Consider the following 27667-nt stretch of genomic DNA (forward strand, 5'->3'; position numbering starts at 1 on the left):
AATCAATTAATTAGATACTATTCAAGAGGCCTGAAGAGGTATAATTATCCAGCAATTAACAGTAGGTTTTCTGCCTTCCTGTGCTGGTAATCATCTCATGAAACCTCTGATATAACTTACCTCCCCCCGACTGGGAACCACTTTCCTTAATTACTACGTCGGGAATATGTAACGAATGACTATTTATGCTCTTTGCGCCCATGTTGCTCATGATAATTGCCCTTTCTTCCTCTGCTCTCATGACATGCAAACAAGGCTCGATTACCCACAAGGCAGTGAGATCAGCTGGACCCTGAAAGTCTCGAGTTGTCTGCCTCGCAGTTGTTTTGTTGTTATTTGATAAAGTACAAATTGTTTGTCTGTGTGCACCAGTCAAGCACAATGAAACTAAAATGGAAATGGTAACTGAAATGGCCTCAGAGATAACAGCTAAGGATGGCTGTCGTGTAATGGGTCAAGAGGGGACCAGCAGCCCAGCATTTTTGCTTTAGGCCCCCTGAGCAGGTCAGTCCACAGTTGTCCTTGAATGTCCCTGAATGCACCACTTAAAAGGGCAGCTTCCTATTTACCTCACCTAGCCTCAAAATGTACTCAAAACATTTGATGTGAGATTCAAGTCCCACAGGATGTTTCTTTTTCTGTATTCGTGGGAGTTTTCCTTCAATATGCACTGCAGACTCCGCCCACCTAGCTCTCATATGGCAGACGCCGGAGTGGCTAGGCAGCGAACCCGGCTATTGGCCGACGGTTTGTGAGAGAGACACCCAGAGAGCGAGAGACCTCGGGAGTACATGAAGCCGACTGTTAACTTCAGGCTCTGTTCACCACACAAAGTCGGTCTACGTTAGGTAACGATGAGTACATCAGAGTCCTTGGATCGAATGGAACTCTGTGAAAGCCTCTTGACATGGGTAGGTGATCAAATATTAAGTTTTGGGGTTTTTTTCCCCCACTGACAGCCAGTTCTCCGGCGCCGGCGATGCTAGCTGGCATACGAGGCTAATGCTAGCTGGATGAGCTAGCTCGCTAGCTGAGGTAACGTTAGCAGGCTAGAGAAAAATGACACGGGCTCACGCGGGTTACGTATGCAGGCCAGCTGTTTTAGCTGCTGATGTGTTGCTTGCTAGCCGCCAGCAAACACTACACCCAGTCTAGACTATAATTTTGATTCTAGCTCCATGCTATCGTGTATTTTAGCTAGCTCAACTTTCCTAATGCTCTGCCGTATGTTGTAAGGGGATCAAAAGGCAGACGCTGGCCTTGTTATGGTTCAACGAAGGCTTTTTTCCTCTGGATTGAGGATATACCGTTACAGCTATGTGTCTGCTTTGAGTCTGAATTCCTGTCATTGTTGTCCGGTGTATCACTATGTCCGCTTTTCCTTCCCCATCCCTCCTCCTGATCATACATGCCACATAGACGGCAGCTAAGCTAGCTTCCCGATCTTATATTTATAACGTCGGTGACACCCTAAATCATTCCAGTGAGCGCCTGAAACAGATATTTAAGCTACCAAACGGCATAAGGATTGTAGGATCGCATGTTACCGATCGGTCCATGTTTACATTGTTGAAATCGCTGCAGCTATGTGGCAGGGGCTGGGATGATATCCAGTATTTTTAGCTTAGCTACTACATGTAGCTTCATTTAAAGCAGAGACATTTGATGTCTGAGGGAGAAAATGCTGATGTGGTTATGAAAACCGAGCTGTAACCAAGCGGTGTCACGCTTCTGTTATGAATCTCTGAATTGTAATGTAAACATTCAGAGGGGGCAAAGGCAATAATTAAAGTGACTGAATACACGTTTATGTTCTTCAGCTTGCATCACAAAACCTTAATCAGAACTGGCTGAGGTGACATGTGATGAAAACTGCATAGGTGCTTATGTTCTCATGAGAAACTCCTGTCATAAATGTCAGTAGTGTGTAGTGAAAACATGGAAGTGGTGCTGGTGACAGGAGAGCTGAGCACAAGAAGGCATGTGGTCATGTGCTTCCTTACATGCCATGTAATCCTGTTTCAAATCAATTTGTGGATTCCCGTTTGTGAAATGCTGAAGTCGGCCTTCCTGAGCTTGTGTGTTACATGTGAAAATGTGAAAACAAAAACGTCCAGTTCTTGTATAGTGAAGTGAAAGCCTTTAAAGGAAAAGATTATTTGGTACAACATGGAATTCACACACAGTTGTTGTGGCCAATCTGCATTCTGTATCTGTCGCCTCCGCCTTTTGTTGTCATAGCTTTGCTTATGCAAGACAACCTAGGACTGCCTTTTGTCTTGTTCCTAGTAATGATGTGTCTGGCAAACATTCCTCACACACCTGTTAACTGTGAAGTCATCACACCGAGTTTGACTGATTGTCTCCAAAACACGTGAGACTGTGTAGACGACCGTTTCTGCTTGAGGCCAGTGCAATGGGAAGGCCACGTGGCTTTGATGTAAGAATACTGAGAAACCTGAAGCTCCTAATTAGTAGTTGGTTATTTAATAGATGTTATATTATATTGACTAATAAGTAAATTAATAAGAGACTTACATGAAGCCTTACTAAGTGAATATGAAGTCTGTTGGGTTACTAACGGCCGCTTATGACGAACACTGTTCCTGCGTCCACATACACGATGTGGTACTCCCCCAAATAATAGGCTTTACTGTTCAAATGATACAATGGCAAACTCTCACTTTTGAATGCAGTGTTCATTATCTTCCCTTTCACAATGAAGACAGTATGTAAAGTATGAAGTACTCCATGGTACTAGTGCGGAAAATCTAACCAACTGGCAACTCATTTTTGATGTGCCTTCGATTGTATCTGCATTTATCTGGTGATTGTCGCTTGTTGTGCAAAACCAGTTTGTCTAACAAGATAATGAGATGCAAACGATCAAATGAAATCTCATCGCATTGTAGTCAGTCACTGCACAATACTTAGTCTTTCCGATTTTTAACCCACATAAATAGGTTTGTGCCTATATTATTAGATTTGGTGTAGAAGAAGGTTATTGATTTCAGCTGAGCACAGTTATTGCTGTGGCCTAAGCTGCATGAGCTGTGTTGTTATATAAGTTATCAATACACGTGTATTAATATCTGTTATTTAGGTTGTTTTTTTCTTTTACAAATGTGCTCTGCAGCTCAGTCATATAAAGTATGCCTAGAAATGATTGGATATATATAAGGAGCAGAACCACTAAAGAGAATAATGTGTGACATGGATGGCTCCCACATGTTACATGGAAACGCTGCACTGGGCTTAACATTGCAAAGACAACTAGGTGCATTGCCTGCATTGTGCCGTGGTTATTTTTGAAGCACTTGTTTTTGCGGCTGAAACCACCTCACCAGGCACAACATGCACATTCAGTGTTACTGTCAAAGTTGTACAAGGTCGGTATGTGTTGTGTATTCTTCCTTTTGGGGAAACAGTTACAATCAAACCAAAGAGCTGATGATGTACATGTTGACATTTGGATGCCCATGATGGTGATAGTTTACAGGGGAAACTATCCTCTTTTGACTGATCACTATAAGTTGAATAAGTTGTGATTACTTTTGCAGCCCATTTCTGCAGACCTAGTCATGTGACGCAAGCTTTTTCCACAGCTCCACTGCCTCCTTTAGCAACTGTTTCCGCAAACCCGTAGGTGTGGATTTCCTTTTTTGACCTCAGTGCACCCTGGGAAACTTTGTATGTCCATGCTCATTTGGTTTTAAATGAACCTAAACTGACTTCTGATAGATTAGAGATTCTGCAGTTTACATCACAGATTTCTTGTGTTTATTTTCCATTTTGGTGCCCTTTGCGTGCTGCAGGAAAATGTTGTCATTACATCAGATTTTGTGCCTGTGACTCACATGGCTGAGGGTATCAGGAAATCCATTTTGGCAAAGCATTTCTTGCATCTATTGTACATTCTTTAAGGTCTTAATACAGTGTTTGACATTCTCATTTTTCAATGCAGGTGCAAGTTATACAGTAGTGGACAATTACCATTGTAAACCAGACAGTCTCCATTGAACTCTCTTATCTGCCCTTTTAGCAGATTTCTATGGTTGATGTGATCAAAGCAGACTGACTGTAATCTGGCAAGACAGTGGAGCATTAGTAAATCTTGTTTAGATTCTTCAGTTCACATGATGTTTGTTGTCAGATTAATTGATCATCACATAGCAGGTCACACACACGGATAGACTAACAGGACCTAAGATACTGTGCAGAGATATACTGGTAGTACAAGGTCTGGCTCTGTGGTGGACATCCAGTGCTCTGAGAAAGCATGTATAAGCTACTTATCCAGCATTGTGCGGTTTCAGTGGAAGTTAAACACGTACTCAGCTGAAAAACAATATGAAACTAAAGCAAAAATAGGCTGATTTACGAAAGCTGAAATATAAGAAAGGTAGAATGAAGACATAAAACTTAATATTCCAAGCACCAAAATGTAAACGTATGGGTTCAGGTGGATATTGCTGTTGAATTTTAGAGGATTTTTTATGTTGAGTAGCTGTTTAAGCAGTTTTGTGCACTAATGAGAGAGAATACAGAAACTATTATCTCAACAGATGCAGAAGTATTAGTTGACCTCTGTATACTCTGCAGTCAGTGCTTCCAGGTTTAATGATTATGAATATAATCATAACAAGCTAATTTGGACCTGATGTCACAGGGGCGATGGCTTACCACAGAGCTATCATTAAAGAGATCTGATGCTACAAGCAAAATCAATACCGTTTGGAAAGCTTATTAATCCTTCAACTCTGTGGGCGAAAAGCCATTGACATTTAGCCCAGGAACAACAGCTTAGTTTAGAACAAGGCCTGAACTCTCTCCACGGAGAGAAATTGATTTCAGTCTTGATGTATTTACCAAATCATTGTAATGGGCAGCTTGATTCAGCCAGCAAATTGTAAATAGACAAGCAGACGATAGACTGTCACGGGCCATTTAATAATATTAAAATACGGTAAGTTTCTTTATATATCTGACACCTGATCAGCACCCAAGGTATCGCAAGTAATTTACCTCGAACGCACAATTTATGTGCCGTCAGTTATTCAAAGCAAATCTGGCAAAATCTGGCTTCACTGGCTGACGGCTCGTACCTGCACAAATACCCACACAGCATAAAGCAACTCAACGGCTCTGCTCAGTGGCTTTTCAAAAGACATCACATGAGCATACGTTCTGTGTAAAGGCTTTGTAATCCAGTCGTATGTACACTGAAGTTTTTGCAGACCTCACATGCATGTGGAGCGCGTGTGGCCATGACAACCTATTGCTGCTTGGGAAGAATAATGTAGGATGTTCACATGGCTACATAGTGTCAAGAAGGGGATAAATACTATTAGATTACAAATTGCAACAGCATACTGTAGTTGCTCAAGTATCTGGTAGAGTGACGGCGACAGATCTAATACTTTATCTCAGCTCTGACCAAAATAGGTGTCAGTTTTCTAACCTGACTTCAACCACCAGGCATGTTACATGCCAAGGGCTCTGTCTGATAAGCCAATTCAACGCACCATGTTTCACAACAACCTTTTTCATTACTACTCAATCCATTCTAACATGTACTGAAAAAAAGTGCCATCTTGGTATAGACCATTATTGAAAAATGTGCTTCGTTTGCTCTGATGCAACATGTTTTCTGTATCTGTCACCACGAAACTGAAGTACCTTAAACTTGTACTCAAAGTGGTTGAATAAGTTGTACAAAGTTGCATTCCGTCACTGATTATTCTAAATTTTGACGCTTGGATTTTTATTTTTAACTCCAAATTCATCTGTATCGGTAGATAAAACACATCTGTCGATACTTTTTCTATGTTGTTGTTGTAATAGTATCTAAACACAGGAAGTGAGCATGTAACCCACTCTGCCATCACAGGAAAGGGTGTCATCTCGCTTGTGCTGTAGTATAAATTTGGTGGTACTGTTCAGCTGAACTGGTGGATAATGATGTGAACTCTGTGTGGGTAATTGAAGCGGGTAAACTTTTCTTTCCACTGCGAGTTGGTGTTATGCAATCAGGGGCATTGTTTTGGCTTTGTGTTGGCTCCAGGCCAGTGGTTGGCTTCAATTACTCGCTGCCCGACTGATACACAGTCTTGTGGGTGCTTGGCCCTGGAGGCAAGTTAGTAGAAATCGGAGTGATAATAAAGACATTTTGAGATCAGGTGTGGGCGAGTGTCATCTGTCATACATACATACAGTCATTCAGCAAGTGTAAAGGAAGCTTTGAGTGGGAGTCAGTGGTTAGTAGGTTAGGAGTTAAATTTAGCTCAACATTTGGATAGTTTTAACTGCCTTCCAAATGTTGAATGGGTATTAAACAAGATATAAAGGTGAGGTTAAGGAAAGTTTTGGAAATATTTCGGAACAGACTGTAACTGGTGTTGCGAAGGTCATTTTACAAAGCAAAAGGTTTGAGGCTCAAATTAAAGCAGAGGTGTTGCACTTCACCCCAGACTGTGAATATAAAGTAAAACAACAGTTTAAAAGCCTTTAGAAACATTTAAAAAACATTTAGGTCATCTGAATTTCTTATCAGGTGATGGTGTGGATGCTTTTTTGAGTGTCATGTTGCCCTCGTGTCATGTAGGAGTTTGTCCTTTGCTGTGTACAGTGTCGAATGTCTTCCTGTCCACTGATCTCGGACTCTGCTGATAAATAATAACACAGGGCTCCTAGATATTGTCATGCAGCTTATTGAAATGCTGCTCCATGTCATAGGTCAAAGGAATTGCTTCTGACTAATCAAAAAAGAAATGATTCAAGCACAGCTCAAATAAATTCAGCCTTTTTTTTTAAACAATTTAAACTGGCTGAAAACAGATTTTGGCAACTCAGTACTGGGAGATGGTGTGGGTCTTGCATCATGTTTATTTTAGGAAAATGCAGCCAGTAGTTTCATAGCAGTGGATTAAGACAGCACTAAGTGAAATGGTATTTATGCCAACCCGGCACTTGTAGCTTCTTTTCACAGTAAAATTGTTCTGATTATATGTTGGAAACTATGAACATACAGTTTATGTAAATATATGAAAGTCCAGCTACTGTCTGACTTGAAGCTCTCCACTCAGTTCATTTTAACCCCCGTTACTTCATGTGGATCCAGGGTAAATGCTTCATCTGGTATTCAACCCTTGTCCCTTGTTGATTGGCGATCTTTCAAAGTTTTCGTCCAATCTATTGAATGTCATACTTGTTGCCTTCTGCTCTTGGCAAATCTGTGAAAGAAGGCTTGAGAGCTGCCTCGAAAAGAAAATTGAGAGCGACGGAAACTGTGCAGGCTAAATTTCAACCTCGTCATTTTCTTCCTGTCAGAATTCCAACATTCCGGCTCTCAATTTCCCCTCTCCCTTTGGCACGTGGACTGTTGGCATGTAGACTGAAAACTATTCACTTCTGTCTGGGCAGCAGACTTCCACTTTGGGGGAAAAAGCAGTAGAGAAGGATATGAAGGATAGAAATAGAATAAAGACATGCCCAGAGAGGTCGGAAGAGAAAAAGATCTGACGAATGTGATAGCGGTGATGTAAGAGGAACTGAGCCTTGACGACGAGCAAAGTTGAGACAAAGTGAGTGCGACTGTGTTTGCGCTGATATTCAGAGAGCTACTGTAGAAAGATACCATCAAAATTACAGTCTACAGAGGCTTTTGAATCCTTGTATCTAAACAGAGTAATTTAATGATAAGCTTGAAATACAAAAAGCATAAACTGATGCTGAAAAACAAGAATGCATTACATTAGTATAACAAAGTAAAGAGACTAATCCAATTACCGGTTTTGATGTTGTTTACCCTCTCTGACTTCTGATTCACCCAGGACCTGTTAAAACCTTGTGGAAGGGGGTGTAGGAGCTTGTTATGTAATATGTTTGTTAAATGTTGAAAATGCTGATGCAATAAATAAACTGGCAACTTTTATCCTACACCGAGTGCTCAACGTCTGTGTCTTTGTTTGTCGTTTAGATCCAGACGTTTGGCGTGGAGGCTCCATGCAAGACAGTAGAAGACCTGACGAGTGGTATTGTCATGGCCCAAGCTCTGCAGAAAATGTACGTTTTCATTCTTAAGGTCGTTGGGTTAGAAAATGCATTATTTGTTTTATTGTTTATTAGAAAAAATAAACAAAACTTGTCCAAATTGTTTGTGCCTCGTGTATCCACAAAAACACATTTCAGACACTTTTTAATCCCCATTCTCTTCCGTCTGAATTTTCAGAGATATAGTGTATTTCAATGACGCTTGGATTAGTAGAATCAAGCCAGAGGTTGGGGACAACTGGAGGTTAAAGGTAAGAATCAGATTTTTTTTTTTTACATTCCCCCCCAATTGCTGCATGCTATAGCAAACCTTTCCAAATGTAAATGAACACCGTTTTTATTGAGAAATGATAATTATGTGTTGGCACTGCATGTTACTTATGACTCAGGTGATCCAGCTCTGTTACAGTTTAAAATATAGATGTATTTGATGTTGGCTTATCATCTCAACTTATCTTAACCCTTTTGTAACCTGTAGCACTTTCTTTACCTTATTTATTTTTTTGTTTCAGATCAGCAATCTAAAGAAAATTCTTAAAGGCATCCTGGACTATAACCAGGAGGTAAGAAGAATCAACTGTATTCATTTAGCAATGAGGCCTGATCAGTACACAGCATCCACATTACATAAGTAGTTGTTGTGTTGCTGGTACAGAGAACTTGTGACTTAATTCCTTCCCACAGACCACGATAATCCAATTTTCATAGAATTAAATAATTGGATTAATTTTGGAGACCTTTTGTCCCCGTCTAGATCCTCGGTCAGCACATCAATGACTTCACATTACCAGACGTTAACCTCATCGGAGAGCACTCTGACGCGGCAGAACTTGGGAGGATGCTGCAGCTTATACTGGGCTGTGCTGTCAACTGTGAACAGAAACAAGGTGCATATCCCATACTGTGTGTGTGTTTATCAATGTGTGTGTGTGACGCTTGATTTTAGCCCATAATGTTGCCTTTCTCCATGTGCGCTCTCTAGAATACATCCAGACCATAATGATGATGGAGGAGTCGGTGCAGCATGTTGTCATGACAGCCATCCAAGAGGTGAACTATCATGCTATTTAGACCTCTCAAATTAACTGCAGGTAATAATTGATTGATAAGCAGAATACGGTGAGATTGGTCAGGTAGAGATTTTTAACAGTATCGGGGTTGTGGGGAGGATCACCTGTAATCCTGTGGGAGTCCAGAGGTGCAGGAGTGACATAAACCAAGGTGCAACTTAACTTCTTCCAACCACTAACCTTTTTATGTCTGTTTCTCCAGCTGATGAGTAAAGAGACGCCAGTGACGGGAGGAAATGACTCATACGTGGATCTAGACAGACAGGTACGGAGGCTTTATAGGCGCTCACTGTGGAGCCCTTTAATGCATTTCTCTTGTCTGACAGTGCTGTCAACCGAATCGAATTCAAGAAGGAACATGCTCTGTGGATTTTACTGATAGCTAACTTGTACATTGTTACTGTGTGAAACTAAAGCCTTTCCATGTTTTTCATACTATCAGGAAGTATTTAAGTTTAAATGTAGCTTGAATTTTTAGGTACGATGTTGAACATTCCCATGGCAAACTCACCCTCCAGTATCCGTACTTTCTTTTCCAAATCTCAACACCAATGTCATTTCACTCGAAGCAGTCACCATAAAACATGCCACAGATCTCCCCCTCATCTGTCACCCTCCTTCTTCCTGGCCACAGACTGTAAAACAGCTGGATCTGTGGAACAGCTAGAATCAGCTGAACCGCTATGAAACTGTGCCATAAATACTTTGTACAAACTGCCTTAAAAACATCTTACACTATTTTTTGGATAATTGTATTTGTATATGCCTTGATCCAACATATTCTTGAGCTGTAAATGAGTGTTTCTTTAGTATCATCCAAGTACACAGGAAGTCATGTGAAACTGAAATGAAATCTGCAGGGTTTTTATTTGTTGTTTGCTTGTGTTCTCAGCTTAAGAAGACAGCAGAGGAGCTGAATGATGCTTTGGCCACAAAGGAAGAGATCTCCCAGAGGTGTCGTGAGCTTGACATGCAGGTTGGTTTAAGGCAGTTGTAATCCTTCATGTTCAGGCTACTTAACTGCTGGATTTGTACATCATACAGTGGTGTGCTATTCTTATTTTGTGTCTCAAGAACCTAACCGGAAAGACGTAACACTACCATTGGGTCTGGTGAGGTTGTAGAGGTCAGTTAGTTGAAGACTCAGGATTTATCTTTATTGTCATTAGACCCAGCTACAGCGAAACTTTGTTTGGCATTGTCTCTGTAGTAAAATAAAAGACATGTAACTGGAAACAGAATGTAGAAAAAAGACAAATAAATAAAAGCTAAAAATTGAACAGTCAAACAATAGTGGGGAGGTACAGACTGTGTCTTGAGGCTAATTATGACAGTGACTCATTTTGTAGTGGGTGGGTATGAGAATAATTGACATTTAGTTGGAAAATATTATTATTTGTGGCCGATTAATTATTCATGGACCAGTTGATCTGTGTACTGAAAGTGCTGAAATTGAAATTGTAGAAGTTCCAAAGCGTCAGAAATATTAATAAAATATCAGTGTTGTTAGGTTAGAGCTGCTCTGTTGAGTGTCAGGCATTATAAGTCAGTCGTGAGCAGAGATAATTGTGTTAAGATAAAGCAATTAGAAAGTGAGAAAACTAACCAGAAATATCTGAATAGAATTTAGTGGTTCCATATCTAAAAGCCTGAGCATATTGTAGATAAATAAATACTTTTTTACAGTAACTGTATAGTTTGCATTAATGTAGTTATAGTTAATAAGGTTGAATATATTCAGAGTATAAAGAAGAATCACATGGTATGAACGCGCAGTATTCCCACGATCCACCCGATTACAAGCTGTATTCTTACTTTTTCTTCCACATTCTGTAACTCCTTTACTACCTAACTGATTTTTGTCACTCTTCATACTTTTACAGCTATTTTTTGGTTACACTTTTTAAAACGGCTCCCTTTTTGTTGCATAATTACATTGTATCAAACCAGATACTACTCATAGACCTTTACTGCACTTATTTATTTGCTTTCATATTGTTGAATTCAGTTTCACTTCACAGTAATAAACCGTTGCAAAAAGGAGAACAATACACTCGCTATATCCATCTTTATAGAAGTTGTTAATAATGCACATTCATTTTACATTAACATAAATGCTAATTTCAGTTATTGCACAAAAACTGAGCTGCAATTTACAGTGTGACCTGCTCTTCTCTTCTGTGTCCTCTTATTTCCTGACTTTTTCAACACTGTGTGCCTTGCTTTAAAGGCCCTCCATGTCCAAGAGGAGCGTGATAGACTGAGGTTAGAGTTTAATGAGCTAGAAGAGAGGGTAAATCCAAACTTTCTTTTCTTTCTGTCTTTTTTTCCATCCATGGTTTGTGGTGTGTCTGAAAGTCCTGGATTTTTTCTCAGTCTGCTTGCTCCAGCATCCCCCTTGGAATCCAGATTCCCCCTATCCTGACTATGTGTGCATGTGTGTGTACACGTTTGTGCACAAGTGTTTGTGCACACGTATACACGTGGTCCTCTTGGGGCACAACTGCAGTTTTGTGTGGGCGTCAGTTGTCACCCCTTCACTAATAACCCTCTGCCTTTAGAGTTGGTGTGTTTCGTGCTTCCTCACAGCAACAGTAGACGGAGGGGTTAACAACTTGGCTTTTGGACCCAGGATTGAAGTGTTGAAGATATATTTACACATGCTGTTTATTATTCACATATGATTTTACTAGTTTTGAGAAGTTTTGAGGAGCAATCAGCAGCACCACTGCATCTATTAAGTATGTTTTTAGGAAACAGTCTTCTGATTTTGAAAGCGAAACAGCTGAGTTTCACTAATTTTGGCATTCCTGATCCGGTCTTTTATGCAACACAGGCTTGTTGCAGTGAGAGAATTTTCACACTGGTGCAAGATCTCCCAGAACGCTCTAACATAACAGTGTTACTGACATTTAAATTGCATACTGTTCATTTTACACATAAGAGTGTTAGAATATTAGTACCGACATTGCATTATGCAGCGCTGTAGTGGCTTACAAACAACACACAATAAATGATGCAAAGAACTTTCTAAAGGTGTTACAATAGTTCATTGTATTGAGTCTAGATCCCTCAGGCTTACCAAATTAAAACACAAGTGATTCAAAAACATGAACTTCCTTTGACATTGAACTCAACACAAGTCTGTACAGAGAAGCAGACAGAATATTAAACCCAAAATCAGCATGTTGTTTATTTATATTACTGTGTATAGTTGTCGGTTGAAAATATAAGCTCTCAGCATACCGTACTATGACCTCCAGACTGTACTCAGCTGAAGTACTTCAGTACATTTATTGACTGTAAACCTGTCGTGTTGTCACATTAAACTGCGATTCACTGTATTACATTTCATGTTCCTCTGAACAGAACCCTGCTGTGTGTTTATCTCTGTCAGCTTGTTAAGCCAAACACACTGCAGAAACACTGGCCGCTAACAGCTAACTAGCTAACTAGCTCTTCTACTGTCGAATTCAACACAGTTGTTGTTCACGATGTAGTGAGAGGTGGAAAAAATGATCTGCGCCCCGCTTTGACAAGGAGTTGACAGCATCCTTTCAGATTTGAATTTGTTATATAGTTGATGCTTAGTATGGTTTGTCATTTGCTAATTGATAGTTATACATAAATTCATAATGGATACATGCAAGAATTCCTTTTCGTCCTGGAGGGAATAAATCTCTTTTCTTCCCAAACACATTTTCTATCGTCCCTGGCACAACGGGATGCTGTTAGTCTCAAGCCCTGCCTTCGTAATTACTATTTTTATTTAGTTTATATGGATGTCCCGTTTGCCAGTGTCAGCTCATGTTAAGATAGTTTTCTGAAAAACTCAGAAAAGGCTCGAGGCTTTTTCTTTTAAATCAAGAAGTAAGAAGAGTTTTTGACTTGATCCTGGCAAACTCATAAACAACCAGCGTTGAGAAATTGTGGTCTGTCGTTATGCCTGGCAAATGGTAAGGGCTTAATTATCGTAGTAAGTAGTAATTATTATGGCAGCCCAATAAAAAAGCAGCTTATGCTTTGCTTCGTGTGGAGTTTGAAACCCTGTCTATCACATTAAGAAGGCGACATCAAACCATATGTAGCCCTCTTTGGTCTGTTGGAGTTTGTTGGTTTGCCTTGTTGAAGTGTGTTTGATGTGTGCCTGCTTTCTACCAAAATTGATGCTGCAGTGATTGTGAATAACTAAACGGATTTAATGCATTTTTGTAGCTTGAGAGATAAAATTTGAAGGTTTTCAGTGTAATTTCTTCTAACTTGTTTCCCTTCTCTGTCTCTCTTCTTTCTATCTTGACATCCTTTACATCCCTCTCCACACCTGCTCTCTTTTATCCTTCTGTCCTCCATGTCATCCCCATTTTTCCCTTTGTTTATCACATTGTTTTGTCATCCAAATCCCTATCTTCTCCCTCCTCACCCAATTCCACGTATCTCACTGCTCGACCATTTCTTTCTGCTCCTTTTTCTTTTTGCATTTCCGTTCTTTGCCCCCCCCTTTTCGTCATCTTCCCTCCCACAGGTGGCAGCGCTGCAAGAGGAGAAGAGCAGTTTGCTAGCAGAAAACCAAGTCCTGATGGAGCGACTCAACCAGTCTGACTCCATAGAGGATATAAACAGCCCCGCAGGACGAAGACACCTCCAGCTGCAGACACAACTGGAGCAACTACAGGAGGAAACCTTCAGGTACGGACCTGCTAAAGGGAGAGCGATATTGTCATGTAAAAAGCTAGAGTTGAATTGACTGATGCTGATGTCAAAGATGATTAATGTTGCCAATTCTTCCTTAGGTTGGAGGCAGCAAAAGATGACTACCGGATCCGTTGTGAAGAGCTTGAAAAAGAGCTCTTGGATGTGAAGTCACAGAATGAAGAGCTCACGTCACTTGCTGATGAAGCCCAGTCTCTCAAAGATGAGATGGATGTCCTCAGGTAAGATGGGGACACAAAATCCTGGCTCTCGACATTATGTGATTAGCTGAGTCAAGCAAATTTAAATTAAACGGTAAACAAGAAAAGAGATTCAAATCATTTTTTGTAAAAAATCTCATCAAGCCTCAGAGAATCACAAGTTTTAATGTTAGACATGTTAAAGATGACAAAAGACAAATACATGTATTATTGAACCACTATCCTGTGATAACCAGAGCACAGTAAAGCTTCCCCTCTTTGTTTCCTTCCTGGTTGCAACATCACAAAACAAAACTGTTGTTTCCGTCCCAGGCATTCTTCAGACAAAGTGTCAAAGCTGGAGGGCACAGTGGAACACTACAAGAAGAAACTGGAGGACATGGGACTCCTCAGGAGACAGGTACACAGTCGCACACAGACAACAGCAACAACTTACAGTACACAGTATCCAGTGGTTTGTAAGAAACAACACATACTTTCCGATTAATCACTCCTGTTTTAGGAGTTAGAGGGCACAAATGAAGCTTACATGTCTGCCACTATATCCCAGAATAAGCTCATGGAGGAGAAGAACACAGTGTTGGTGCAGACCAACGTCGGCTTGGAAGAAGAGCTACGAAAGGCGAATGCTGCCAAGGCCCAACTGGAGACATACAAGAGACAGGTACCCAACCAACAGCTTTGTTGAGGTTCACATAGAGCTGCAACAAATTATCAAGTATTTGATTAGTTGTCAACTGATCTAATTGATTAAATCGATTGACTTTTTCGATAACCAGTCGGTTTTAGTACCTTTTTTTTAAGAAAAAGAATTCAACATTCTAAGAAGATTTTCTGGTCTATTTGCTCCTCTATGACAGTAAACCGACTATCTTTGGGTTGTAGACAAAGCCAGATATTCATGGAAGTCATATTTGGCTTTAGGAAACACCGATCAACATTTGTCACTGTTTTCTGACATTTTATAGATCTAACAACCGTTCAGTTAATTGAGAAAATAGTCCGGAGAATAATTGAAAATTAAAATAATCATTGGTTGCAGCCATGCACATGCAATAATATGTGAATGTACAGTGTATTTATATTTTTCATTAACTTCTCTTTGTCTGTACAGGTGGTTGAACTTCAGAACAGACTGTCAGAGGAGTCTAAAAAGGCCGACAAGATGGAGTTTGAGTACAAGCGTGTCAAAGAGAAAGTGGACTCCCTACAAAAAGAAAAAGATGTATGTACAGTTTACTTTTATTAATATAAGTACTGGTACACTGTAGTAGTTTCCTCTTTAACTGTACAAAAAGATAAATATCCCCACATACAGTACATGTTCTCAGTTCTATTTTAGCTGAAATCAGATGCATCAAAACCAGAGCAGTAACTTTAATTTAGCATTTTGTACAACAAGTAAGAAGAAAGTAAGACCAAAGGCTGTAAATAACTCCTAGAGCCATATTATTCAAAGTCAATCACACATGTTTTCTCTTCCTCTGTAGCGTATGCGGACAGAGAGAGACTCTCTGAAGGAGACTATTGAGGAGCTACATTGCGTCCAAGCCCAGGAGGGACAGCTTACATCAGGTAAAACTGTCAAAATATGAGCAGCTCAACTTGGCTTTTCTTTTTAGCCACAGTGTTATTCAGTCAAGCCTAGATTGTGGGTTTACCCTGTGGATACGGTACTGTCTTGTTTCAGGTTTGTTCCCGTTGACCAGCAACGATGGCTCTGATTCACTGGCTGCTGAGATCACCACCCCGGAGATTAGGTATGACTTTCGAACTGCGCGTTTTGTTTCACTTTGATGATCTTTAGAAAAAGAAAGAGAAGGTAGACCTGAAATAGACCTGATGGAGTCAGGTCTGCTGTTCGCTTGTCAGAAGCGCAGTATTTCATTTTTATGCATTTCAAACACGTCAGTCAAGAAGAAGACTAGAATTGGACAAATGCTTTACAATGACAGGGGCAGACAGTTTGATCCTTTGCTCAGTTTGTGTGTCTGCGTTGGCTGCTGTGCACTTTGTAGCCAGATGGTGTTTCTAGCTGCTTCCTCTTGCTCAGTCTGCTGTTTAAAGGTAGATGAGTTTGGCCTAAATAGAGCCGTCTCTGTAGCGAGTTATGTAATAGTTGTGCGTGAGTTACATCAGCCAGACCGCTGCTTTCCAAGAGGGCTGGGTTTTCTGCTGCCAGCGTAGCGTGCCTTGTGGACCAAGAAAAATGTGGATTTACCTTAAAATCCTAATCCTCTAAAAGCTTCTAATTGGAAAAAAACCACATGGTTTAACCCACTCCAGACTATCCTTTACCCTCTAGAGGTAGAGTAATGAGAAAGCTGTTGTGCCCTGAGGTGATGTCATATCCTGCAAGCTTTGAAAATGGAAGTAAGATGTTGCAATAGTGACTTTTCCTGTGAGACCTCTATAAAAAAGAGCTGTGTGTGAAATACAGAATGCTAACTGGGTGTCTTGGGGATTCATTCTCATCGATTTATGTCTGTTGGCCGTCAGTTTATCTTTCAACAGTGAGTGTGGAAACCTGAAATTCTTTTTGCTAAATTCAACCTGTTGCCTTAGAAGCTGCATCTGGGATTCATTTGTGCCCGTCACTTTTCTCTAAACTATAAAACAGCCAGAACAACAGCTGTAAATGTAGTTTTTCTCTCTCAGCCTGCAGCAGAGTAGGAATCAGAACTCCATTAGAAGAAATCTGGTCATGTTGGTGTCATATTTTATCCAGTAAGCTGTATTGGAACCGCTTCTCAGGTCTTCCTTTGCCTTCTCTGGCCTAACGTCTGCCGGCGAGCAGCTGAGAGTTTGTCTGGGAACATTTAGTGAGTTCCTCAGTTGGAGAGGAGTCAGCAGCCACACCCTGAAAAAACAAACAGACAGACTGTGCTCAACGCTATCATACAGCAGATCCAAGCTTATCTGTTTTAGAGTTGAAGTATCAGATACATCCTGCCCTGTCCCACTGTACCGCTCTGCCTTTTTTACCTTTTCTCCTCTGTACTGTGCATAGTGCTCTATTTTTCTTATTTTATGATGCAGAGAAAATGTGTAAATGGGAAACTGAAAGTGGGTGGTAATTCAGTTCGAGTAGAGAAGTAGAGAAGAGAACCACACTGTTCAGTGAAAGCTATATGTCCTCAAACTTGCTTGTACTGTGTGTATTTAACCTGCAACCACTACAAATATAAACCTATAAAGCTTTCACAACACAAGAGAAAACATAGGTACTGAAATAATGTAATCATGCAGTCCTTACAGAGCATGTAGAGCGGGTCCTGAGACAGATATACTGTTTTACACTGGTGGTTTATTTCATTTTTATCCATGACGATATGATGAATAAATCTCATAATTAGGTGAATAATGTATGGGGCCGGCGAGTACAGGTGAATAACAATCAATAGTGGGGTTTTTTTTCAGATGCATGCGATTCAGTTATTAGTTATTATAAATTAACACTTGCTTGTGTCCTATGTGTGTTTTTACAGAGAACATTTGATCCGTCTTCAGCATGAGAACAAGATGTTGAAGCTGGCCCAGGAGGGATCGGACAACGAGAAGATCGCGCTGTTGCAGAGTCTACTGGAGGATGCCAACAGAAGAAAGAATGAACTGGAGACGGAGAACAGGTCAGCAAAGAGCACAGAAACGTTTAGCTTAGCAGCAAATAACATTTGGAAAGACGCTTCTCCATTTTTCTAACTTGTGTTCAATATCTCATTAAAGTTTAATGAGAATGGAGCAAAGAGAATACTTTACTTCCTAGAATCTTTTGGTCTATTCATGCAGTTTTAAAAGTTCAATGTGGGCAGATTGTGTTTCCCTTTGTTGGAACATTGGTCAGTCTCCCTTTCATTTCCCCACGAAGAATTTCTTGATTTATCCTGAAATTTCAGTCAATGACCTTTATGCCAGAAGCTTTCCTCTCTGATGTTTTATCCACCTGTGTGGTTTGCAGTTTGCTCATTGCTCTGATCTCGTCAAACTGGTCTTCTGTGCTTTTGATCTAGGCTAATCAACCAGCGCCTGATGGAGGAACAGAGTCAGGTGGAGGAGCTTCAGAAGTCTCTTGAAGAACAGGACTCCAAGGCAGATGATGTAAGTAATGAATGTAATTAAGAAGGTTTATGTGTGCGAGAGAGCTTGCATGCATATTTAGCGCCATATTTCATGAGCTTATATGTGTCTTTATCAAATAATTAATCATGATTTAAAATGCTACTCTGGTTCTGTTCATGACAGCCTGTGTAGATTTTGCATCCCATCACCAACATTATACGTCTTACTTTAATGATCTGTCTTTTTCACTCAAAATAAATTGAACGTAATCTTATTTACAGTGTTTTATAGACACAGTAGCAGTTTACAAAAACAAGTACACAATGCTTAAATGAATGGCAACACTGTAACAATTATTGAGGAACTGCTTAGGAAGACATTTAATCCCGGTAGAATTATCAGTGCAATTTGAGTCATGTGGTCATAGAGCTGGTGTGTCAAACATCAGGTTCAAAGCTGGGAAAGACACCTTGACAGATCAAAACCATCCACACGTGGCAGGTCTGTGTTTCTTGCCAATCAGTAAAATACTTGTGCATTTTCTTTTCAAATAACGCTCCCACTGTCAGACTATAGTAAGTATAACTTTGTGATTCTTGACTTTAGAGGTGTTTGCTTAGTTTCTTGACTTCCTGAATCAAATGTGTGGCAACTCAGAATGTAATGGATTTAAAAATGGTGCATGAACACCATGCACACAAAAACATAAAATAAGACTTTCAAAAAACTAAACAGTTTCTTTGCAAATTAAATTTACTTCTTGGCCAGAATCACCTCAGTAATCACTGGATTTTAACCTGGTATTGAGCCTTTGAAACACTGAGTTGTTACACACAAGTAAGAGGTAGTTTTTCCTTTTGGGATTCTGAATTTTCCTGCTAGAAGTAGAGAGGCTTTAATTAGCCCTTAGCCATCCTCTACATGGAGATTTGTTCCTACCTGATGAAACCCAACCGTTCTGGCTCTTTGATGCCATCTGATTTGTAGTCGAGAAATGCTCTTTAGATGATTTTGCTGCACACCAACTTAGACACCACATGGACTGGTACTGCCTATGCATACAGGCTCAAAAAACACTTACTTTAAATTAAAGAAGTGTTGTGTAAATAATTCTTTGTGACTATCCAACCTGGAAAATCCTGATAGCACTCTAATAATAACCTTTTCCAAACTGCCTGCATCTGTTCTACACCTCCCTCTGTTGGATGAGAAGGGAAATACAAAGTGGCAGCTGGTATAGAAATGAAGAAGACAAGTCCTGCATTTATCCAACAGATTGTCTCTTTAATGTTTCTAGTTTGTTTGACGATTTTGAAGTTGCATCTGTGGTATATGTTGTAATTATAATGTTGTAATGTTATGTTATAAAACATATTCTTTCCATATGCTCTTTTTTCAGTCTTCGATTCTGAAGAAGAAGTATGAGGAGCACATGTAAGTTATCGTCTTAGAAACCCAGAAATATGTTTTTCTGGGTCAGGATAACATAAAACTTCTGTTTTGTTTTCTTATGTCAGGTGAAATATTAGGAAAAACTAGGCCTAAAAAAACCCATTTGTGATGATGGTGCTTTGTACTCTTCATCAGGGAGAAACTACGAGAGTTGAACAACGAGTTACTGAAGAAAAACTCCTTCATCGACGAAATGGAGCCTAAATACAACGCCAGCTGTGAGTTTGAACCCATTCTTAATGTGTGAAGTGCAGCTGAAGCCTGTTGACCTCCATCCTCTCCAGCCATCTGTTCTTATCATTTTTAACAAAAACAAACTTTTATGTTGCTCCCTCTCAGCTCAACGAGTGGACGAGCTGGAAGAGGCATTGAAGAAGAAAGATGAAGACATGAAGCAGATGGAGGAGAGATACAAGAAATATCTGGAAAAGGCCAAGAGCGTGAGTATAGTTATATTAGCAACAACAGGTGACCTACCGTTTGCAGAGTGTACTCTAACTATGATGCTTGCTGTAGGTTTGAGTCAGCAAGATGTACATAACGTAATTGAATGTATCCTCTCCAGGTGATCCGGACCCTGGACCCCAAGCAGAACCAGGGCTCAGGTCCGGAGGTCCAGGCCCTGAAGAACCAGCTGCAGGAGAAAGAGAGGATGTTACACTCACTGGAGGTAATCAAGTGTTCAAATGTATTAGCAAGGAAATGCAGTGGACTCGCAGCTTGTAGCTCAATAGGATTAGCTTAAAAAGTACTTGAATTGCTTAATTTATTTTTACTTTGTGTTTCCCTATAAACAGAAAGAGATGGACAAGACAAAAGGCCAGAGAGATTACGAGGAGAAACTGATCGTGTCAGCCTGGTACAATATGGTAAGAAGGACCTGCACAGCCTTGTCACCACTTTGACTGGTGTGCCATGTTGATTGTGGCACATGCTAATGTGCAGCTGAGATTTTAGATGAAGGAGAGTAAAATTACACTTGTCTTAGATAGTAGTATAAGTATAAGAGACAACATGACTAATTGGTAACTATTTTGGAAGCAGTTAATCATTTAAAAATACGATGCAAAAATGTGATTGTTCCAGCCCTGAAAGGTCAGATATTCCCACTTTTCATGGTCTAACATTATAGTGAACTGAATATTTTCTGCTTTTGGACTGCTGGTCAAACAAAAAAAGACATTTTTTGTTCAGAAAAGGCAAGGGTAGGTGCACTTCCTGGACTCAAATTGAATTTGTTAGAGGTGTTCTTTGGATAGGGATACATGTAGACATAAGATATTCAAGAAAACTCCAAGGCACTCCTGTTTAAACTATTCAAATGAATTTATTGTCATGGTTTGGTCATGTCAGACCTTAAAAACAAATTCACGCATAATGTCTTCATCAGGGAGTTTGACTCCCTGACAAAGGCTAATGTAAATAACCATGAGTTAGAGTCTTAAGAGGTCAGAAACATTTTGTTTTTTTAAGGGAATTCTTTGCTTTTGTGTGTAAACTTTAAAACTTTTGATGTTTTTGTAATACCCCTTTCTTGCACAGACACAATATTGTGAGTCCTGATCACTCACGAATCATGCATAAAGGTGTTTTAACCACTAGAGGGCAGCATATGCTTTTCTATAAGCTTAAACAGTGTTTGCTCTATTAAACATTTGATCAATAGCTGGTATTAATAATGTTCATGAGTTGTTAAATCGGCACTAATATTGTGTTTGACTGAATTTGCTTTCTCATGCATCAAGTTTAGTGGAGTGTTGGCAGCTAATTCTCTTCTTGCTCTTCTTGCAGCTTAGTGCGCCTGTATAAGCTCATGTTGCTCTGAGTCGCCATCTTACTTAGTTGTTATACTGATAGTGACCATTAAGAACAATAATAAGACTTCCTCTGTATCTTTTCCCAGGGTATGTCTCTGCAGAAGAAGGCGGCTGAAGACAGACTTGCCAACACCGGCTCTGGTCAGTCGTTCCTGGCCCGGCAGAGACAAGCCACCAGCACACGCCGCTCCTTCCCAGGCCACGTCCAGCCAGCTACCGCAAGGTAGATGGAAGCAGGGCAGAAACATATTGCGACAAACTACCTTACAAACCCCCCTGAACTTGCATACAGTAGATGTGCCTTTTTGAGGCGCTCTATTTCCATTCATTTCTAATGGACGTTCTTGTTTCCCTGCATTCTGCCTATTGATTTTCTTTGTTTTTTTTCCTTCTTGATCAGATCCATGAGGTAGAGATGCCAGACAAGGCTGCCCAAATCTTGCACCACTTTTTTTGTCCCGACTAAGCATATTTTCCCCTGACTTCCTGTGATGCCAGACTTCTACCCCTTTTTCACACCCCAGCATATTTGATAGGGCCTGTCTAATCACTCCAAACACCCTCTCTTCCTCCCTCTCAACCACTGACTTCCTCAACCTGCACTCTGTGGCAGACATTTGGCAGGCAGGTAACCCCGAGGCAGAGAAGAATGGGATCCTCCGTATAAGTTACTGTCATTTTGTTTAGAAGAACTACTCTTCCTGTTCATGCAGTATTTATGCACATCTCTACCTGTGATAGCGTTTGCGGTTCATCTTGTTTTTTGACTGGAGTTGTCAGATTTTCTTATGATGTAGCTTTCAGCAGGCGACCGCAGGTTTCACTTTAACGTGTCAATGTTTAACATGGTGATAAGTTGCTCTTCTGCCATGTCATTATGTTTAAATCGGTGAATTTACATCAACAATGAGCAACAAAACACTGAGACATAGGAAGATGTATAGTCACCACATGTAAATGTTCCATTTGCTTGCTAATTTGTCTAAATGATCCTCTCATAGGGCGATTTGGGAATAAACAGCAATAACTATGAGTGAAAAATAAGTTCCCCTGAGAATAGAAGGCTTCAGCTGCTGAAGCTGTTTCAGAAGTTGCGGTTTCAAACTAGATAGATTGTGGCGAAGATCAATGTGCTCAACAAACGTATAGACTGCTTTTAGTTATCTGTCTTAAAGAGCCATTGTCGAACAAACTGGGAAAGACTTCAGTTCACATGGTTTTAGCATTCACCAGCATTCACCAGGTTGTCTAAGACAACAGCGTATGTGCCATAGTATTAAATTAAAATGTTTTTACCACAGTATTTGGTCAATATTATCGTTGCAATACTGCAGGCTTCCCTCCTCACACTACACAGAAAGAAATGCGATTAGGGAAAATCTGGTCATGAGATAGTTGTTGAGTAATGTAGCTGGGTCTGGGATTAGGTTTGTTGATCCACTTTTATTCAGTGTAGCTCATTGAAGTGGATTTACTTCCCCTATCATTTTCTTGCAGTAAAAATGTTTTTCAGTGTGTTTAAACGGGCATTATGTAGTTTTGGAGCAGAAATTCAAAACTTTGAATATGTTCAATATTAATGAGGAAATTATACAAACTCAGAAATATTTCTTTTTTTCCATAACTGAATAAACAAGCTGTTCTCAGAGGAAAATAAGGTCCCCAGACTGTTGTGAGCTAGAAAGGTGGCAGGGTCCGCCAAATATGTCCAAACAAAGTAAAACAGAATTGAACTGTTTGTCTATTCAGCATGAAAACGAAGAGAATTTGTGTATTTAGTTTGTTTGGGCATATAACAAATCAGTCTATGAAGATCTTACTCTTCTGATTAAAATTTCTCTCCCAAAAACTACATAGTGCACCTTTAAAGGTGTTTTAAAAAACCACTACACAGGAGTGCCCGTGTCACTTTAAATAGAAATCTTGAATGCTTGTTGCAGGTGTTCCTATCCTCTCTTTAACCCATTTTCCTCCATTCTGTTTACGTCGTCCTTGTTTTTATGGCACATCATGACCGATCTCCTAATAACATGACGGACTGTTATAATCCTGCAGATTAACCCTGTTCACTTGCTGTCTATGTGTTCAGAACTCCAGGCAAACAGGCCCCGCCGTCTCACCATTATCTCTCTCTCTCTCCTCCCCCAACAGCAATGTCACTGCATGACTGGCACACCAATGAACCAATGAAACAATGGCCTGTCTTTGGCCAGGCTGAGGCACACGATGCATGAACTACCTGCCTGTCTACTGTTTTGCATGACTTTGCATTGACTCGAGCCTGCGAATAACCAGCACAGCAGCAGCAGCAGCAGCGGCAGCATGAGCACTAACAACCCTCTGCGATGTCATGCATTGTTACCTCCAGACAAGCCGGAGGAGGGATGGGGTCAGAAACAAAGCAAACCCTCACCCTCCTGCTCCCAATTAATCTCCTCTCCACCCTTCCAGCTCCTTACTACTCATGTTCTCCTGCTCTTTGTTATCCTCGCCCTTTCCCTGTTCTCCTCTCCTCCATCTCCCCTCCTCACTCTTCATGGACATGCCTGCTTGTGCTTCCACACTCAGTCTGTTACAATTCAATCTGTGCTACAAACACCTCGGACAGGGACACAATATCGCAGTTGATCTATTAACAAGCCTTTTCTGTAGTACTTCTGTGTGACTTGGCGTGGGCTGGCTGCTACAGGATACCTCAATGACATATTTTTTCACATATCTGTTTGTATTTACATAGTAGGAGGAGAGCTGGCATCAGTGTGAGAGAATAATTTGAGAGGTGTAGTCTGCATAATGAGGAGTCAGCTCCCCTTTAAACTTGAAAGTGTGTGTGTCTCCTGCAGTGGTTCTTTCCAGCCTCTCCTCAACATGTTGCTAGATGGCATCAGTAGAAGTGGTTTTACCTCAAGTATTAGCGAGTACAACAAGTTTAGGACTAAAGGAGAGCTTACGGGGCATTACTGTGTTGGCCTGTAGGCTTTTGGAGAGTTTGCATTTGGAGCATAGGATGGCAAAATAACTTTTTTTAATGAATAGCATTGTTACGGATATGATTTATACAGGATAAAAGCCCCCTTTAAGCCTACTTGCAATTTTTCTTTAGATGGAATTTAATGACAGCGTATATATATTCCTCCATAAAATGCTCATTTGATACTAATCTATATTCTGTCTCTAGTGTCGGCTGTAGTGTTATTTGTCTAAGTAGCAAATAACGTGATTTTAATTGAGCCGCAATAAATTTGATTAAATCATTGCCCAAAAAGGTATTAAAAAATTAAAGGTGAAATATGTAACATTGAAAAATGTACCTAACTATCAACAGAATGTGAAGAAACAACAGATTTGATGTAAAAGTATTTATTGTGTTGCAGAAATGTTTACTGATCTTAACATGCTAACCAGCTAGCCCCAGCCTGTCCTGTCTCATATTAACACCCCCGGATTGCTCTGCATCACTAGCTGCGTGGCTAACTGAGCATTTAGCAGCTGCTCTGCTGATACGCTGCTCACTATTTGTTTGGAGTGACCTTCGACAGGTGGCCAATTCTTACATATAGCAACTTTTAAAGATATGAAACTGTACATTAGCTCACGTAGGCTAACGTACTGTACATTCATATGAATTGAAAAGGCTAATCGTTTAAAAATGAAGAAAGGGAAACAGTGCAACAATCTCAAAAGGTCCTGCTGATCCCAGATCAAACCCTCATTCAATACATTTTAAAAGTGTTCACACCCGCCTCCATAATAATCCTGTATTTGTTTTACAGTATTTTATTAGTTTGTGAAAACAATCTTTTGGCCCTCATGGAGGAAGTTGACTGCTTAAACATGCAGCGTTAACCGCAGTACATGAGTCATACAAGACGGGGAGACTTGCCCTGGTGTTGCTTTGAGTCATTCTGTACATTATGTGTAGCTTTTTAAATAAATGTCTTATTTAAGTTTTATTTCCAGAGCTTATTGAAGATATCTGGACAGAAAAGAGCGCGAGAAAGACTAAAAAGAAACAACCTGGACCTAATGATATATGCATATTACAGGCATAAGTGCATACATTTGTTCAAATGAGAGAGATGGTTGAATCCTCTAATTTAGTGCCTTTGTTAAGACATATTAACAAAAAAGAAGACTGGCAGCAGTGCATGCCGCCTTTTAAGACCAGTTTTTTTATTGTGTTATTTAAAAAGAGAGAAAAAATGATAGATTTCTCGACAAAACCCTTGTGTTGTTTAAAGTAGGCTTAATGAGGGCTTTTCTTCTGTTTTTAACCTATTTTACTCATAAATGTTATATTGTGTAACCTTGGTATAATTCATGCCGTGCATTTTTATCTTAATGGCTTATTTATTCTTTTGCCGCTTGTACAGCAGTGTTGTTACATTTTTTTTTTTATATTAGTAGTATTATTATATCACCACTTATACTGTTACAATGGATGTGAAGTTTCCATACGACGTCAAAATACTGTTAAATACTTGTCTTATGCAACAAAAGGAGACGATGGGTTGAAATAGTGTTGTGTCTTTTCTCTGTCTGATGAAAATGACACGAAGGTTATTAGCCTGTATAAACAGTGTCAAGTCAGATCAGTGTAACATGGAGAAAACACAGCAAGGTTACGTTTACCTCCAGTCCTTTCAGAAGAGTTTTAGAGTTCCTTAGAGAATGACTAGTGCTAAGGAACATGTCATATTTTCTCATGAACAAAAAAAAAGCACATTTTACACTTTAATTCACTGACTTGTCGGTGAATTTACTGTGACCCTACAGATCATCATATTTTTTAGTTTTGTAGTCACAGCAGCAAAGACTCGGCTCATGTTTGTGGGAAAAGGCTCATTAGCTATTGTGTGATGACATTGGAATGTTGTTAGCTCTGGTGATTTTATCTCGATTTAAATAAGGACAACTGTACATTCAACATCAAATAAATGTGTTTTCCAGAAATGAGTGACGAGAAAACATTATAGAAATGGTATAAATTCAGTCGCAAAGTTAAGAGATGACACATTTTGTCCAGTTCTGTGCTTGTTCTGTCCAAATCTGTTTTTTTTGTAAACCACTTGCCATTAACATCCACAGTTTGAGCTGTAAGTTATATTACACACAACTCTCTTAACCGTCCATCCCCATTAGTCATCAGTTTAGTAAGAAATCTGTATATAATGGAAAACATCCATGTTGAGGTTGACCTGTTAAAATTTATATCAGGGATGTGGGGGAAACGTTTTCAGTTATTTAATATCTCCCTAAGAGAAATAAAGAGAATTATGTTTTCCCCTTATGTCCCCCATTAAGTCAGCCACTGTATTTTGTTGCTTATGTAGGTCTGTGTGTTTACTCTATATTATGGGCAAATAATTAGATATTGGAGGAAAGATGATCACCGTCATCTAACCAGAGAAGCCAGATAGTATGGGCCATTTTCAGACCCCTTTAGAGCTAATTACTAGTTAGAAAAGAAGGAGAGTTGACACCTTGATGTTGTTGAAGGTATAACTCAAAATCTTTCCTTAGTTTTAATGTCCGAGAACAATTTACTGAATGAGTATTACGGTAATCTTCACAGAACTCTGTCATATCGTGGTGTATTACTTACACGCCTAAGATAAAAATGAATACCCAGTGTTCCCTAAAGTGTTACTTGACTGCTAATTGCACTGTGGGCCGGTCATAAAAGTGTATTCAAGAGATGAAACAAACAACATGCGGCTGTTAACAGGTCACGATCTCTCACTATGCGTGCAGTGTTTGCTGTATTTTTTTAATCATTGGCAAACTTTTCTTTACGTATCGAAGTAGCAAATAACCTTCCATTTGCCAAGTTTTATAATGCTTGTATACAAACACACTATGTACATACTGTATGTGACAGTGGTAGAGGAGGTGTCTGGCCATTTGAGAATGAGAAAAGAAAACTCATGTCTAGTTAGATGGATTTCATAGAGCATCTGTCCGACGAGGACCTATCGATGAAAATGTGCTTCCTACACTGCGAAACTTGGAAATGACATTGTAAATAAAGCTTGTATAAAACAGGGCGCCTGTCTGTTTTCTCATTTTGACATTTCATGATGACCAACGTACACAGATTTGATTTTACTGTCAGAGTTGTTGCATGTGTGTGGTATCACTATTTAAAGACCCTTTTCAGTCCAAAAATGTATTTTCCTTCTGGTTCATACAGCTGAATGTTTGAGCGTCGCTGTGTAGAATGATGTACGTGCAGTTTCACACCACATTCTTTGGGTTAACAACAAAAAATTCCCCCTTTAAACAAATGATGAGAAGGGCACAGAGA

The 27667-nt window shown here is 39.9% G+C and overlaps 1 protein-coding gene across 4 annotated transcripts; it reads left to right on the forward strand.

Moving 5' to 3' along the window:
- Window positions 1-742: 742 nt before the first annotated feature.
- Window positions 743-27407, forward strand: hook3 (hook microtubule-tethering protein 3; the record flags this gene model as incomplete). Of its 4 annotated transcripts, none has more annotated exons than XM_084382753.1 (25): window positions 743-911; window positions 7979-8064; window positions 8231-8303; window positions 8565-8615; window positions 8807-8939; window positions 9035-9102; window positions 9325-9387; window positions 10015-10098; window positions 11353-11415; window positions 13645-13808; window positions 13913-14053; window positions 14345-14432; window positions 14583-14696; window positions 15147-15257; window positions 15523-15607; window positions 15723-15792; window positions 17521-17661; window positions 18043-18130; window positions 19491-19525; window positions 19679-19761; window positions 19883-19983; window positions 20109-20213; window positions 20341-20412; window positions 21447-21583; window positions 21761-27407. In XM_084382753.1, exons 1-25 carry the CDS (start codon window positions 855-857, stop codon window positions 21771-21773), a joined length of 2226 nt encoding a protein of 741 aa, XP_084238879.1. In that variant the 5' UTR covers window positions 743-854. The 4 variants fall into 4 exon arrangements, with proteins under 4 accessions (XP_084238879.1, XP_084238878.1, XP_084238880.1 ...); XM_084382752.1 differs by having other exon boundaries at window positions 23512-27407; XM_084382754.1 differs by lacking the exon at window positions 11353-11415 and having other exon boundaries at window positions 744-911; window positions 23512-27407.
- Between the last annotated feature and the right edge of the window lie 260 nt (window positions 27408-27667).

Source organism: Pagrus pagrus (genome assembly GCF_965226575.1).
Source record: "Pagrus pagrus genome assembly, chromosome: 19".
In the NCBI taxonomy this organism is placed as follows: domain Eukaryota; kingdom Metazoa; phylum Chordata; class Actinopteri; order Spariformes; family Sparidae; genus Pagrus; species Pagrus pagrus.